This window comes from Camelina sativa, chromosome 10 (genome assembly GCF_030686135.1).
Source record: "Camelina sativa cultivar CO46 ecotype springtype chromosome 10, ASM3068613v1".
In the NCBI taxonomy this organism is placed as follows: Eukaryota; Viridiplantae; Streptophyta; class Magnoliopsida; order Brassicales; family Brassicaceae; genus Camelina; species Camelina sativa.
In genome coordinates, this window is record NC_141889.1 from 85,628 (window position 1) to 101,556 (window position 15,929).

A 15,929-nucleotide genomic window follows, 5' to 3' on the forward strand; every position below is an offset into this window, starting at 1 on the left:
TCTATCTTAGAAGAGCAAAATCTGCATTGGTAGAGAGAAATCAAACATGGGAAGGGAATAATTAGAAGAAGAGATGGGTGTGTAAATTACGTGGCAAATGTGATAAAGAGTCAGATTGGTGCAGATCCGATGATCAAAGTGTAGTCTTTGTTGAACATGGTTTTGCAATATTCTCGCCCAACGTCTCTACCTACACCCTGACTAAAAATAACACAAGAAGATATCTTTGATTATTAGTCATCAACAACAGATCCATAAAATTGTATCTTTTATTAGAACATTCTAAAAATACAAGGCTCTTTTACTTCACATGAGACATATCAAAGATCCTTTCACCCGTTTATCTTCAATTGGTCATCATATACATTATCAGTTGGAGAAGGCCAAGGAGGAGATGCGGTTGTTATGTAACAGAGAAGATCCAAAAATGAAAGTGGATTAGTTTGGGTGTTAAGGTCTATAATCCTCTCCACCGTCTGCCAGGACCAACCTGTAGATGGTTGTAGAGCTATGTACACTGGCAATATAGAAGGCAAGGGAAGTGGAAAGACGAAAAACTTGATACAATGATTTGCATTCGTGTAAGATACCCACAAGACAATCAGTTGTAAAACGACTGAAAATGTATTTTAAGCCTGACCCTTTAAAGGGGTTCCCATAACTTCTAAACCAGTGAGACAGGTCACCGGAGCTTCCTAGCTATTAAAGTTAACCCCCCCCCCCCCCCCCCCCCCCCCCCTCTCTCTACAAACTCATCCATAGATAATACAACCAAAAGTGCAAACGCTGCTAGAAGGAGGTTGCCTGCGGTCGAATATTTTCTTTTGCTTTCATCTGCGTTTGAGACCTGGTTAGCAGAGAACTGTAAGCAACGGTGAGGATGTAAATGATGCTGGTTGGAGAAGTACATGTTTTGCATCAGGAGTCTCGAATTCCAAGCTGCTTTACAGAATCTGGGCCAACCAGGAATACCCGTCTTGTAGTCTGGATTCGAAACACCACTACTCCTTTATATGCTGTTCGAGGCACACCATCCTGCACAATGAATGGGGGTACACAACAGTGACTTTTTTTGGACCTACAATCATTTAGGATTTTACAGTTCAATCTTCTGAAATTACCTTCCATTCTTCAAATATACCAAACTCCCCTGCAATGCGTTCAAACTCTGGTTGGTCTCTATACCGGATACGAATATCAGCCTCTATGTTTTGAGCCTTTAAGACAAGGTCAGAACCTTGAACTGGTCGTGCTTGTCTCACCAAGCCAGAAAAGTACTTGGTATAGTTTCCCTTTGTAGACATGAGAGAACAAGTTAAAAAACTAGATTTACCCACTAAAAACATGCCCAGGAAAACAAAAGATATGATTCCCAGAATTCTGTAATTATTACCTCTGTTAGGTATCCCAGGTCCTTCGCTTTCCAGTCAACCTAATAAATGAAATAAAAAACAAGTGAAAAGTGGTGATGCAACAAAAAGGGGTAAGAACACACTGATGCTTACCTTCACATCATTTAGCTTTATAGGTTGCAGATACTGACTGAAAAACTGTCCCAAACTAGACCCCTGCAAGATGAAAATGGCAAAGGTTATGTGAAAGGGTGAAATGAAAACGGTATTATCTGGTCTTGACTGTCTACGTCCATGTCTTGAGAAACTTTAGGACGAAGCTCCAATAATACATTTGTATTATTCATACAAAAAGCTATATGCACTAAGCATTGAACAATTCAACAGAAATAAAAAGAAACAGCATGTACAACTATGGCAATGGAAACTCATATGATATATAACATAATCCGGTACCTACATGTTCACCAAAGTTGTATGTTCTGCAGACTTCTGGTCGAATGAATTGGCGGCCTTTATGGTTTTCCTTCAGTCTCAGCCAATCATCCCAGTAAGTGGATATTTGTTAAGGAAAGTCTAAGATGCATCAAATTTTAGTCATCGAGAATGAAAAAACGGATATAAGGATATGCCTTTGGCCACTTAGGTGATAACTCATCCCAAGTCGATCTCTTCAGCATCCACCCAAGGCCAGGAAAAAAATCTGATCGGTAAAGTGCATCTGCAGATTATTTTATTTTAGCTAGCATGAACAAGACATAATGAGGTAATGAAAGAACAGGCAAGAGAGGAAGCGAGGTAAACAAGAAGAAGAAGAATCTTACAGGGATCATGCACAAATTGCTTCTGCCCATTATCATTCCATGATGAAGCAGCCATAATGGTTCTAACACATGTTTGCATCCAGAAAAGAATGAAAAACAATTAAAAAAAAAGAAAACTTGTAGAAACTTATGCCATAAGAATCTAGCTTCAGTAGGTAACATACTTATCCCTATCCATGAGACTAGCTGCAGCCTCAAAGTAATCAAAGAAGTCTGGAGCAATTTCCATATCATCTGTTAAAAAGACACACAATCCCTCTTAAACAATACTGTACAAACGCAGAACAGCAAGGTACAGTGAGGATGAATGATAAAAAAGCGTCACCTTCTAGTATAATCACTCGGCTAAATTTGTGTTTGTAAAACAACTGGTCCAGTGCCCACTTGTAGTGACCTGTATTAAAAAGTGTTTCAGTAATGGAGCTGCAGGGACGCAAATAAAGGAGAAACAGTCCTTACGTGCAATCTTGTAGTAAGCAATCAGTTCACCAGGCCTTTCAGTGATCACTGGTTTAAAATCCAAGTGCTAAAAGAGGGGAAAAGAGCCTTCGTCCTCACTTATCTACATGACCAAATTACTTGTACAGTAAGGAGAAAAAATCACACTAGATTAAAATATACCTGCATATATGTTAGTTGATTATAGCTCAACGCCTTGCTCTTGACGGCTTGATCAGATCCATCCTGTCAGTAAAAAAAAAAAGAATTTGTTCGTGAAGACCATGGTTAGTAATTCGTTGACAATAAAACAGTATAAGAGACCAGCACCCTGCCCGCAATTAAGTACCTGAGATATAAATAGTGGATACTTTGAAGCGATGGGGAGTTGATATCTGTAAAAAAGAAATAGCCATTAGACACTTGAATAACGATTTACTAGAAGAATAAAAAAAAAGTTTGGTATTCTCTCACTTGAAAACTGATTTAACAGTCCTTTCAAGATAGTCTGCCCGACTGCACGCCATAATCACTACAGCAGCCACAGGGATCTGCTGAATGCAAACAAGAAGAAGCAGGTTATAGCAAGTGATAGCAGATACGAATACGAAGAAAAGCAGCTTCATATCCAGACCTGTCCTCCACCGTCAGTGAGTTTTGCAATTCCTCTTCCTGGGAGAAGGAAGGAAATCAAGCAAAGCTAGCTAATAAAAAGAAAGGAAGAAAAATGAGTTTTGCAGTTGGGAGTAGCAAACGCACTTTGAAAAGTCTGGATAAGATCCTTAAGCTGCACAAGTTCTTGGTCCTGGCGGTTCTTCATGTCTGCAACAAACATACTCATTAAGTCTTAAAGTTCATTCAAATAACTTCATATAGTAATATATAAGGTTTAGTAATCCATCCTGAAAGAGGTACCTTCAAGAGCAACAATCCGTGACTGCTTGATGCTAACTTCGTCAATAAGCCCTCGCATTTGACTAGTGCAGTGGTTCTCGGATTCGATCTGCAGATCAGATATATATAAAATAAATTCAAGACAAACCATTTTGATTTGATTGATATATCTCGAAACACACCATTCCTAGTGAGTCAGTCTATCTAATAAGTAATTAGAAGAAGAAGAAGAAGGTAACTCACAGCGGAACCAAGGCGATCTGCATACTGCGATTGCGTTTGGAAAAGCCTCATCTAGAAGAATAATAATATCACGACAACAAGTACTGATTTAGATTGTGGATTTAGCTAGCGATCCAAAATATAGCGAGAATTGATTTTGTGACCTGGATGTAGATGAACATGAAAGCTGCCGGAATCAGAAGAAATCTGAAGTCACAAGACATCATCCTCACCATAGCTGGAGAACTTTTTTTTTTTTTTTCTTTTGGCCGCCGGGAGGGAGCTAAGCAAAAAAAAAAAAAAAAAGCTAGTTATGAAACGACGTCGTTCTCTCTCTAAATCTAAGGTAAGCTCTAATTCGAATACGACGACAGCTCAAAGGACTCCAACCTACACGCTATTCATCCAATTATTTTGCTGTCATCGCCCATAGATTTTTTTCCAGATTGAGCAAGAAAAATAAAAAGGCTTTCTTCTGAGTTTGTTCCATAATTTTCATCACATCAGATGGGGTTTGAGAACGAAGCTAGCTCCTCCTCTTATACCCTTAAAATACCACCGGCGGCTACAGAGGACACGCCTCTTCTTGGCAAGGGACCTCCCCTGTCCAGCCAATTCAAGACCTTCGCCAACGTCTTCATCGCTGTCGTCGGCGCTGGGGTTCTTGGTCTTCCTTACGCCTTCAAGCGAACCGGATGGCTCATGGGCGTCCTCCTTCTCGTCTCCGTCTCCGTTTTGACCCATCACTGCATGATGCTCCTTGTCCATACCCGCCGCAAGCTCGACTCTTTCAATGGCGTCTCCAAGTCCTCCTCCAAGATCGGCTCTTTCGGTGACCTTGGATTTGCCGTCTGCGGCTCCTTCGGCAGGATCGTCGTTGACTTATTTATCATCTTATCCCAAGCTGGTTTTTGTGTCGGTTATCTCATCTTCATCGGCACTACTTTAGCCAATCTGTTCGATCCTGATTCCCCCACCAGTCTCAGGCATCAGATTACTAGGCTGGGTTCTGATTTCTTTGGCGTCTCCTCCAAGAGTCTCTACATTTGGGTATGCTTCCCCTTTCAGCTGGGTTTGAATTCCATTAAGACCCTCACTCACTTGGCCCCTCTTAGCATTTTCGCCGACGTTGTTGATCTTGGCGCTATGGCTGTTGTCATTGTTGAGGATTCCATGATTATACTCAAGCAAAGGCCTGACGTGGTTGCCTTTGGCGGTATGTCTCTCTTCTTGTATGGGATGGGCGTCGCTGTCTATTCTTTCGAAGGTGTTGGAATGGTCTTGCCCCTTGAATCCGAGATGAAGGACAAGGACAAGTTTGGCAAAGTCTTGGCACTCGGCATGGGATTCATCTCTCTCATTTACATTGCCTTCGGTTTCCTAGGCTACTTGGCTTTTGGTGAGGACACCATGGACATTATCACGTCAAACTTGGGTGCAGGACTTATTAGCACTGTTGTTCAGCTTGGATTGTGCGTCAACCTCTTCTTCACCTTCCCCTTGATGATGAATCCAGTCTTTGAGATAGTGGAGAGGCGTTTCTCTCGTGGGATGTACTCTGCCTGGCTGAGATGGCTACTCGTCTTGGTAGTGACTCTTGTGGCTCTCTTTGTGCCAAACTTTACTGATTTTTTGTCCTTGGTCGGCAGCAGCACTTGCTGTGTGTTAGGGTTTGTGTTGCCTGCGTTGTTCCATTTATTGGTGTTCAAGGAAGAGATGGGGTGGATACAATGGAGTTCCGACACAGCGATTGTGGGACTCGGTGTGGCTCTTGCTGTGTCTGGAACTTGGAGTTCCCTCAGTGAGATCTTCTCGGTCAAAGTGTAAGCGTGAGAGGATTGGAGAGAGTTTTCTACATACTTACTTGTGTCCAATAAATGTGAAAGTGTAAGTGTACCATTATGTAATGGGATTTGTGGTTTTAAAAGTATTGTGATTGTATTTGTATTCTGTCTGATGCTTGGAATAATAGAGATGAGCTCTTCTGTTTTGTGTTTACATACATACATACACAATATATGTGAGAGCTTTGGGTACTCAATGTTAAGGTTGGCAAGCTGATCAAATGCTCTCGTCGTTTTGTATAATTACAAACTGTTGAGTGTGCTCCTTCCATGAATCACCTTCTTCAAGATGCCTCTCGTAGAAGCATACCTCACCATGGGACTTGATGCTGATCGTGGAGATGCTTCTGGTCCCATAACGCCCCTGTATCCAAGAGTGAGTGAGACTGGAATATTTATAGAAAATAGTACATACTCTAAAAGAAGAAAAGATTACAGTTGGTCTGTGCATGTCGACGAAGATGGAGCTGAGTTGGTATTCCGTCTCTGGTGTGTAAACGTGAGGCAGCTCGGTGTCTTGGTCCTTCACAGTATTGGTCATCACCTGCTCCACCATGGTCTTCACGGGAAATTCACTGCTCCGGTTCTCAGCGAGAAGCTGTTGAAAACCCTCTCTCAGCCTCACACACTGCAGAGACAAAAACAAAAAGAGGAGGCGCAGTAGGGGAGTCTGCAAGATAGAAATAATAGCAAGAAGAGGGTTTACCTTGGGCCAAGGAGAGTCGAGGTTGGCGTTGGAAAGGACATGGATCCCCGGAGAGACTTGAGTCACGAGCTTGTCACCGTGGAGAGGCCGGTTGGTAATGTAAACCATGGATTTGGACAAGACATGAGCGACTACCAGGTTGAAGCCATTGTAAAGAGAAATTTCATCGTGGATATCCTCGGCAAACTCGGCCGGGCTCTTACGGCTCTGTTGTTCTCATTACCAAAAACAAGAAAACTCTTCCCCTCTCAGTCTCAACATCTCTAAGACTGAAGCAGCATAACAATATATAATATTAAAGTAGGTAGACCAGACCTGCAAGTAACGAAGAGGCAGATCTCCACGGGATTTAGCATCAGGGAAGGAGGAGGCTTCCCTGAAATTGGTGAGGAAAGCGATCCGGCCTTGCCTCGTGCAGCCCAGCCACGTCCCGCCGCCAACCAGGTCTTTTCCTCCCAACGTCTCTCCGTCTTCCCACCAACGCAGCGCCTCCGTCGGCCTTGCGCATTAGACATAAACATCATTACATAATAAACTTTTGAAGCGATTTAAGAGGAGGCAGGGGTTTTATTTCAATCACCTGTTGTGATCTTCATCTCTGTTCAGAAATAGAAGGAAAGGGTAAAGCGGATGCGATTGCCAAAGAAACACTGCTATGCACATTTCTCTCTTCTCCCCCCCCCCCCCCCGAACCAACCAACCAACCAACGACCGACGCGACCACCTCTCTCGGACTCTCTCTGCTTTTAAAATAAGTATAAAACAACAAAGTCGTCTCCTTTTTTTTTTTTTTTTTTTTTTTTGTTCTACTGTACTTAAGAAGTGCGTGTGGTTCTTGTTACCACGAAACGGCAGCACGTGCACGTTACTACAAACCTCCCTCCCGACTAATTTGCCTTTTTTAATAAGAAATCTGCGGCGAGCGATTCTGATTCTTTCTACTTACATTCGCCGGCGGCGATGATGTGGTGATATCTATCCGTCAGATCCAGATGACGTTCTCGATATGCTCCGTTCACGCCTTCTTATGCCTGGTACCTACTCTTCTCCTAGCTTTTGATTTGTTCTCAGTTCCATATGATTTCAAATTTTAAACTTATAAGAGTGTCTCGTGGTCGACGATTGGCAGGTATTGCTACATGCTGTTCATGTCGGTGGAGCCATTTTTGAGTCACAAGCACCGTAATGATATTATATCTCTCCCGGAAGCTCCTCCTTTTTTTTTTTTTTTTTTGGGTACACTGTTGTTCTATTTGTTGATTCTTTTTCTTTGTTGCCATGATGCTTCCTTGTGGCAGCCACAGAGAACTTAAAGCTTATCGTCCGCTGCAAGATTGTCGTGGGTGTAATAATCTAGAGGTCTCATTCATTCCCTAGATTCAGTTATCACACTTTGCTAAATCTTTGGGGCTCTGTCTATAACTATATATAATAGCTTGTGATTGATTTTTTGGGTATCCACTAATATGATGACTTCAGGATGCGCACGCTTCCTCAGCTGCTGCTCTACACTACGATCCAGATCTCAAAGTAAGTAAGGCTCTTCTTTCTCTGAATCATAATACTACATATCTATGCTTCCTACTTCTAATAGGTTTTTTTTTGTTATCTCAAGGATGTGAACATAGTTGCCACATACAGTGACCATTATGGCCATATACGGCTTGGTAGGGTGAAAATGGGGGATCTTTCATCTTCTTGGGTTTTGGAGAATCAAGTTAGCGGAAAGAAAAAAGGTTCGCAGGTACCAAAACATTTCATGTCTGTTTGAAGACTTTGTTTCTTGTTTTTATAAGATTTGATCATTAGTTCCGTATATCCATCCTACCTATGGACATGAGCTAGAAGAGAGACTAATTCTAGTGTGTGAAGTGATTTCTTACCACTCTTCTTCTCTCATGATCTTCCTTTGTTCTAACCATGTGTGATCTGATTCTGAGATTCCTCGCAGAGGCTAGAAAGATATTAGAGATTTCTTTTCGTTCCCTTGGATTTATCCTTAAGCTTTCTCATACTCTTCCTTCACTGGTTGATGACATTTTTTTTTTTTTTTTTAATGAAATTAGCTAGTGATAGCACGGGATTCGTTTCAAAATAATACAAGAATGGAAGACACTGCAAGTCATTCTACAACCAATCAGTCTGATGAAACCGACAATCAGTTTCCACACGTGGAATTCGCAAACCCAGCAAAACTGAAGCGTCAGGTGATCTGTCAAATAGCCTTCTTTTTGTAACCTCTGTATGCGTTGATTATATATGACTGGGACTGTAACAATTTGTATATCTTTCAGATTTTACGTCAGGAAAGGAGAGGTCAACGAACTCTGGAGCTGATACAACAACAAAAGGAAACTGACGAGCAGATGCAAGAAGCAGCCATTGAGAAGTCAACCAACTTTGAAAACTCAGTCATTGGGACATACAGCATATGGAGGAGAGACTATGAGAGTCCAAATGCTGATGCTATCTTGAAGCTTATGAGAGACCAGATCATAATGGCAAAAGCATATGCAAATATTGCCAAATCAAAAAATGTAACCAATCTGTACGCATTCTTGATGCAGCAGTATGGAGAAAATCAACGTGTTATAGGAAAAGCAACCTCTGATGCTGACCTTCCTTCAAGGTACTTCTTTACATTCCTCTTGCCAACATGGATTAGTGAGGCAACTTTTATTTGTTGATTTTTTGGCATCCCTTTTTTATTTGCTAGCGCTCTTGATCAAGCAAAAGCCATGGGCCACGCCCTCTCTCTTGCAAAAGACGAGTTATATGACTGCCATGAACTTGCAAAAAAATTCCGGGCCATGCTTCAGTCCACAGAACGCAATGTAGATGGACTGAAGAAAAAAGGCACCTTCTTAATTCAGCTAGCTGCCAAAACCTTTCCCAAGCCATTGCATTGCCTGAGTCTGCAGTTAGCGGCAGACTATTTTATCCTAGGTTTCAATAAAGAGGATGCAGTCAAAGAGGATGTCAGTCGAAAGAAGTTTGAAGATCCTTCTCTCTATCACTATGCGATATTTTCGGATAATGTTCTGGCCACATCTGTGGTGGTTAATTCCACTGTTTTGAATGCAAAGGAGCCGCAGAAGCATGTGTTCCATATAGTAACTGATAAATTGAACTTTGCTGCAATGAAGATGTGGTTTCGCATCAGTGCTCCTGCCGATGCGACAATTCAAGTTGAAAACATCAACGATTTTAAGTGGCTGAACTCCTCTTATTGCTCTGTTCTACGGCAGCTTGAATCTGCAAGGCTGAAAGAATACTATTTCAAAGCAAATCATCCTTCATCTATCTCTGCTGGCGCAGACAATCTTAAGTACCGCAACCCAAAGTATCTATCAATGCTGAATCATCTCAGGTTCTACCTTCCAGAGGTTTACCCGAAGCTGGACAAGATTCTGTTTTTAGACGATGATATTGTGGTGCAAAAGGACCTGGCACCCCTATGGGGAGTAGACATGCAAGGAAAAGTGAATGGTGCGGTGGAGACGTGCAAGGAGAGCTTCCACAGATTTGACAAGTACCTCAACTTCTCAAATCCAAAGATCTCAGAGAATTTCGACGCAGGTGCTTGCGGGTGGGCATTTGGGATGAATATGTTTGACCTGAAAGAGTGGAGGAAACGGAACATTACAGGGATATATCACTATTGGCAAGACATGGTAAGGCAGTTTTCATGATTGAATTTTGAAGAGACATTTTGCTGTGTGTGTCTATAATAATATCTTGTGGGGTGTGTGATTCAGAATGAAGACAGAACACTGTGGAAGCTGGGTTCATTGCCACCGGGGCTGATAACATTTTACAACCTGACATATGCAATGGAGAGGAGCTGGCACGTACTGGGGCTGGGATATGACCCGGCGCTGAACCAAACAGCAATAGAGAATGCAGCGGTAGTGCATTACAATGGGAACTATAAGCCATGGCTGGGTTTGGCATTTGCCAAGTACAAAGCATACTGGTCCAAGTATGTTGAGTATGATAATCCATATCTCCGTCGCTGCAACATCAACGAATGAATAAAGCACACGGGGAAGTAAAATTGTTTTCAGTAATACCAACCATAGCAAGGAAAGGAACCAACAGAGAGGGATGATGATTAGTATGAAATAGTAGTAACTCTTTGTTTTTTTTTTTCTTAGCAACTTTATTAAACCATAAAATCATCTTTCACCGACCGACCCAAATAAAAAAGCTCATCTCGAACGTGAAACGGGCCTTATATGTATAATGTTCTTCACATTAATGGGCCTTAGATTGGCCCATCATTGCTCTCCTCTTAAAAGAAAAGAAAATAAAAGGAAAGAGAAAACGCAACTCTCGCCACCACGGTCAGAGTCAGAGCTGCTCTCTGATCGATACGTCCCAATCTCCATTCTCCAGGTAAAATTCGTCCCAATCTCGATTCTTCTTCATTCATCAGTTTCCAAATTTTTCATTCCTAGTCTGGGTTTGTGGGAATGAATAATCGCAGCTTGGTGTCCTTATTTAGCTTCTTGCTTTTACAGTACTGGTAGTAGTAGTAGTAGTTAGGACTTAGGAGGAGGTCGTCATCGATATGGAACCTTGTGATTCTGCAATTCCCGATTCCGATGACGGAGCAACGAATCCATCAAAAGATTCACAAAACAAGAACACACCCGTCCAACAAGATTCGATATCACTTGGGGTAAAGAAACCTCCGACGAACTCTCCTGTGAATCCATTATCTCCGGCCACTAATGCTGCAAGCGGGCGACTTGTATATGTCCGCAGAAGAGTCGAGGTTGACACTTCCAAAGCTGCTGCTGCTGCTGCTGCTAGCACAACTCCGCCTAAGGAACCACCAACCGTGGCTGTGGCTGTGGCTGTGGCCAGCTCTTCCCCGCAGGGACCTTCCAGCCATAGGTTAGACTGGGAAGAGCGTTACGATCATCTTCAAACGCTACTTAATATGCTTAATGAATCTGATCGCAACGATCATGTACAGAGTAAGCTCCCCCTTCACCATTCTTTTTCTATAATTAAGATACATAAGATAGATATATATGTCACTCTAATTGGGATCACTTTTCTATGTTTATACTGTCAGTGCTTTGGTCACTTCCCTCCTCCGAGCTTAGCAAGCATGCTGTTGAGTTGGAAAAGAGGTCTATTCAATTCTCTCTCGAGGAAGGTACTCGTTCTCTCTTTCCTACCAACAACATCTTCTGAAATAAATGAGACCTGATAGAAAGGGTACTGTTTGGCTCAGAATCAGATTAAGGTAGGTATGACAACTATAGACTACATTAGTCACAGCATATTTAAGACCAACAACATGCGTGATTTATAAGAAAGATAGCCTTTGTTTGTGATATGAAAAGTGAATATGTATGTAACCGTCCCCATTATTTACAGTAGAGTTTTGCTCTAGGCTTATAGGGTTTGTAACGTTATGTCATATTAAGAGTATATGCTCTATAAAGAATGTGTTGGTGGTCCTGGTGCAGCGAGAGAGATGCAGCGTGTAGCGGCTTTAAACGTGTTAGGACGCTCTGTGAACAGTCTTAAAACTTCATCAAATGACAGAGAACAGTAAGGGACAAAGGAAAATGGGAAGCGTAAGTGTTGTTAACCGTTGACCACCGTCTTTAATCATTTTTTTTTTTTGCTGTTAGACTGATGATAAAGTATGTTGTTGTGATTACTTACTTTTGCAGAAGGCAAGAGCGCACTGATGTGGATGAACACAAAAGCGAAGAAAGGGCAATTATTAATAGTGAGGGCGAGGGCAAATAGGCATTGCTACAGTAGTTGTGATACTATGTAAAAGTAGATTTTGTCGGGTGAGTCTATCTTTTAATTTGTCCCCTCCGTTAAGAGGAATTCATTATAAGGAATGTACAACAAAAAATCATGTATGCGTAATAAAAATACCATGTAAGAGAAGAGATGATCTAAGCCCACGAGTTAGGGGGTGATTCAATATTCCTCCAAAACTCCTGAGACAACTGTGGCACGTCACTTCGTATTATTATAAGAAGATCCCATTGTAATTGTATCTCTATTCTCTACTACATACAACCCAATACTACCAAGTCCATGCATCTTATTTATTAGATATGAAGAGATTGGGTTTTAAATTGATGATAGAGAGAGAGTCAACAAGTTTGGCAATTTATCAACAACAAATTATATAGGAGAGAGGAGAGAGGAGAGAGGAGAGAGGAGAGGGAGGCTATTTGACATTTCTGGTCTGTAAGAGAGGAGCATCGGTATGTCCATCCTTTTAATTAATTTACTATTAGTAGTTGTATAATGAATGATCGCTCGATCCACTACTTAATAGTCAATACACTAATAACATAACAACAACAACAAAAACAAAGTAATGTATACATTTACAATACGTGGACGATTATGATTAGGTTGTCGACTTCAGCTGTTTTCGTTTAATTTATTAAAGAGCTTCATGATGTCATCCAAATACACATAGTGTACTGTATTATTTTTGGTATAATTTAATCAATTAATAAAAACTTTGCTGTGCATAATTTATACAGTAAAACCTCTATAACTTAATAAAGATTATAAATTAATATATTTTGCTGATCCCAAGTCGGACTAGTGTAAAAAATATCAAAATTTGATAAGATAATAAGATAATAATTTTTAAAAATCCTCAGATAAAATATGGTCTCAATAATATCTTAAATTAATAAACATGTAAATATATATATATATATATGTATGCTTTAAAATTTTGAATTTTCTTGTTTCTCATATCTATAAATAATTGTTATGTTGTATTTACAAACTATAATGATAGATTATACTCTATAACATGTCATAAAAATAGCTACGTTTTTTTTAGTTTTAAATTTCTACATATGCACCATTATATTTTTGATAGTTTTATAGAGTATTTGTAATTTATTGTCAATAACGTTTTCAAAATATTACAAATTCAATTTTAAACTGATAACATCCTAAAGTCTACTCTTATTTTGCTAAAATTGTCTCAATTCATAATTTTTGAAAATTTAGACAATTAAAGTATAAATCTGTAAAATAATAATTAACATCACTATAAATTAATAAAATGTCATAGTCTCAACATTATTAATTTATAGAGGTTTTATTATATATGTATGAGCGACTATTACATAATTAGTTTCCTTCTTTTTGTTATAAGAAACTAAATTATCTCAGTGTAATTTTCAGTATATTGCGGTTAAGTCTGCGTATCCGTGGTGGTGAGTTAATCAATGAATGGCATGGTACAACACATACATTACATATCTCATTATAAATATTTGGAATACGATTTTTTTTTTTGTTATGAAGCATAACACAAATAGATCTTCAGATCTGCTGTTTTGTTTATTAGGATTCCCTTGGCCTCATTGAAGTTAATATATGGAGTACTAATTAAATAACCATATGTAATGTGTAATATTAATGAGATTAAAAAAGTGAGATTCTGACAGGTTGCTGATGTCATATAGAGAAAGATTCGGACAGATCCATCATTGATTTCTCAACCCAGCCCTTACTATATATCTATAGAACTCTGCTTTTTTTTCCTTTTTTTTGTGTGTGTGCAAGGCACGTAAACGAGACGTCGAGACGAGAAAGAATGCCAATAAAAAGAAGGATAATTAGACACTATTTTTAGACTAAATCCCATATATGAGATTCAGTCTTTAACAAACTATGTGATATATATATATATTATATATAATATTGTGTGCGCGGTTTTAAAAATAAAAAGAAAGGGATCAGAGTGGAGTTTAGAGTCACTTTGGACGGCGTAACTAGCAAAAGCGATAACTAAAAAAGGGAAACAATATTCTTAATTTTTATGCAAGTAGGTAGCTAGGTAACTCTTCTAAGAGATACAAGAAGCAAAAAATATCGTTCAGTTTTTGAAGTCATGGAATTTTAATTTGGCAAATGGGTGGTCAGACAAGTCTACGGGGATCAATATGTATCCTCGAAAGCAACATTTGAAAGGCTTTGCTACTAAGGAAAAATGATTGCCAGCTACTTAAACCATACGCCAACACATAACCACACATATAAATAATATAAATGTCATGTTAACTATGTGAACTATTATCTATCACATAAGTACATTCATAAACAAACATAGGTTATGTGTACAACATCATAAACATTCAATTCCGGTGTTTGGTTGGCTGGAATCCGGCATTGACCAGTCTTAACCGGTGTTGACCGGTGTTGACCGCGATGACCAAAAAAAAATTTGAATTTTTTTTTTCTTTTCTGCTAAAAATAATAATTTTTTGTTTTTATATATTTTTGATAAATAAATAAAAAAGATTAAATGATTTGTATAATTTTACAAAGAAAATATATATATAACAACAAAAAGTTATACGACAAAAAAATACAAGAAAATTATATACAAAAAAATTATATGACAAACAAAATTTGTGGTATATCTAGTAACTAATTTTGTTAATACAGAAAATATACCAAAAATAATATAATATAACTATACCACCAAAATTTTATGTGTAGTAGAATTTTTCATAAAACTATAACAAATATATACTTTTTCCTTTTAAAAATCATTTTTTATTTTGTATTTTCAAAGGTGGAGGTTTTACATATTTTTTTCTTTTTACTTATTTATAAGATTACGTCATTTGAAATATATCCAAGACATTGCCAACTATTTCTTTGTTTTTTAATAAATTATACAAATCATTTAATCATTTATACATCTTGTAAATTATTTAAATCATTTAATCAATTTTTTTATAAACTATACAAATCATTTAATATTTTTTATTTATTTTAAAAATATAGAAAAACAAAAAATTTAGGAAAAAAGAAAAAAGAAATATTTTTTTTGGTCAACGCCGGTCAACACTGGTCAATGCCGGTTAAGATTGGTCAATGTCGGTCAACACAGGTCAATGCCGGATTCCGGCTATCCAAACACCAGAATTAAATGTTTATGGTGTTGTATATATAACCTATGTTTGTTTATGGATGTCCTTATGTGATGATAATAGTTCACATAGTTAACATGACATTTATATTGTTTGTATGTGTTGGCGTATACTTCAAGTAGCTGGCAATCATTTTTCTTTTTTCTAACATATATATAGGGTCTAATTGGTAACATATCCAAAGTTGTACAGAAAAGCTGTAAGCTGGAGCTGTAAGCTTTTACGGAATAGTGCAAAACTGTAAGAAAAAACTGTAAATGAAAACGGTACAAAAAAAATTGAAAGTAAAGTTTTGAATAAAATGTTTAGTAAAACTTTTGTGATGGTAAAAAATCAAAGATGTACAGTTGTACTGCTTTGTTTTTGGTTACCAATCACACCCATAATCTCTAAACTCTAACATATATGAGCGTGTTACCCATTAATTCCAATCACACGTACGACGATTAGGGTTGATGATATGCTAAACCATTTCTGATGAATATATATATAGTTTGGCATGGACGGGCTTTGGCTTCCCGTAATATTCAAGAGTCATCACACTAGTAATTTTGATAACGCAAACTAATAAGTGACCTCTCTCTTTTTTCTCTTTATCTACTGTTATTTGCTTCGTTTACCACCTGCCTTCATCTCATTGGCTTCCCTTTAAGCAATTCTTAGCTCTTTCTTTTATCTTTTTTTTTTTC

General features: G+C 38.7%; 5 protein-coding genes across 11 annotated transcripts; 3 read left to right on the plus strand and 2 right to left on the minus strand.

Moving 5' to 3' along the window:
* Nucleotides 1-542: 542 nt before the first annotated feature.
* LOC104719899 (alpha-1,3-mannosyl-glycoprotein 2-beta-N-acetylglucosaminyltransferase) lies at nt 543-4,007 on the minus strand. Of its 5 annotated transcripts, none has more exons than XR_015567794.1 (18): nt 3,895-4,007; nt 3,752-3,802; nt 3,530-3,617; nt 3,374-3,436; nt 3,249-3,286; nt 3,089-3,165; nt 2,964-3,009; nt 2,798-2,860; nt 2,636-2,702; nt 2,502-2,570; nt 2,341-2,410; nt 2,177-2,238; nt 1,983-2,073; nt 1,813-1,902; nt 1,506-1,568; nt 1,394-1,432; nt 1,122-1,292; nt 543-1,035 (listed from the first exon to the last, which is right to left on the minus strand). XR_015567794.1 is itself a non-coding variant. In XM_087467989.1 (18 exons), exons 1-18 carry the CDS (start codon nt 3,964-3,966, stop codon nt 919-921), a joined length of 1,341 nt encoding a protein of 446 aa, XP_087324115.1. In that variant the 5' UTR covers nt 3,967-4,007; the 3' UTR covers nt 543-918. The 5 variants fall into 5 exon arrangements, 2 of the variants coding, with proteins under 2 accessions (XP_087324115.1, XP_087324114.1); XR_015567793.1 differs by having other exon boundaries at nt 3,089-3,168; XR_015567792.1 differs by having other exon boundaries at nt 1,813-1,906; nt 1,975-2,073; nt 3,089-3,168.
* A 230-nt stretch (nt 4,008-4,237) lies between these two features.
* LOC104716109 (amino acid transporter AVT3C) lies at nt 4,238-5,728 on the plus strand. Its single transcript, XM_087467990.1, has one exon. The coding sequence runs from the start codon at nt 4,238-4,240 to the stop codon at nt 5,555-5,557; it is 1,320 nt and encodes a 439-aa protein (XP_087324116.1). The 3' UTR covers nt 5,558-5,728.
* On the minus strand, nt 5,650-6,993 carry LOC104716108 (uncharacterized). 2 transcript variants are annotated; one of them, XM_087467993.1, is made up of 5 exons: nt 6,861-6,993; nt 6,596-6,779; nt 6,281-6,487; nt 6,011-6,202; nt 5,650-5,921 (listed from the first exon to the last, which is right to left on the minus strand). In XM_087467993.1, the coding sequence occupies exons 1-5, from the start codon at nt 6,941-6,943 to the stop codon at nt 5,886-5,888; spliced, it is 702 nt and encodes a 233-aa protein (XP_087324119.1). In that variant the 5' UTR covers nt 6,944-6,993; the 3' UTR covers nt 5,650-5,885. The 2 variants fall into 2 exon arrangements, with proteins under 2 accessions (XP_087324119.1, XP_010431758.1); XM_010433456.3 differs by having other exon boundaries at nt 5,650-5,938.
* Nucleotides 6,994-7,058: 65 nt separating this feature from the next.
* LOC104716112 (putative galacturonosyltransferase 3) lies at nt 7,059-10,563 on the plus strand. 2 transcript variants are annotated; one of them, XM_087467985.1, is made up of 9 exons: nt 7,059-7,314; nt 7,410-7,462; nt 7,579-7,639; nt 7,760-7,810; nt 7,896-8,024; nt 8,347-8,487; nt 8,575-8,909; nt 8,997-9,954; nt 10,039-10,563. In XM_087467985.1, exons 1-9 carry the CDS (start codon nt 7,273-7,275, stop codon nt 10,312-10,314), a joined length of 2,046 nt encoding a protein of 681 aa, XP_087324111.1. In that variant the 5' UTR covers nt 7,059-7,272; the 3' UTR covers nt 10,315-10,563. The 2 variants fall into 2 exon arrangements, with proteins under 2 accessions (XP_087324111.1, XP_087324112.1); XM_087467986.1 differs by having other exon boundaries at nt 7,176-7,314; nt 7,585-7,639.
* Nucleotides 10,564-10,600: 37 nt separating this feature from the next.
* Nucleotides 10,601-12,317, plus strand: LOC104716113 (uncharacterized). Its single transcript, XM_087467995.1, has 5 exons — nt 10,601-10,678; nt 10,804-11,265; nt 11,367-11,450; nt 11,767-11,877; nt 11,977-12,317. Exons 2-4 carry the CDS (start codon nt 10,854-10,856, stop codon nt 11,853-11,855), a joined length of 585 nt encoding a protein of 194 aa, XP_087324121.1. The 5' UTR covers nt 10,601-10,678; nt 10,804-10,853; the 3' UTR covers nt 11,856-11,877; nt 11,977-12,317.
* The last annotated feature ends 3,612 nt before the right edge of the window (nt 12,318-15,929 follow it).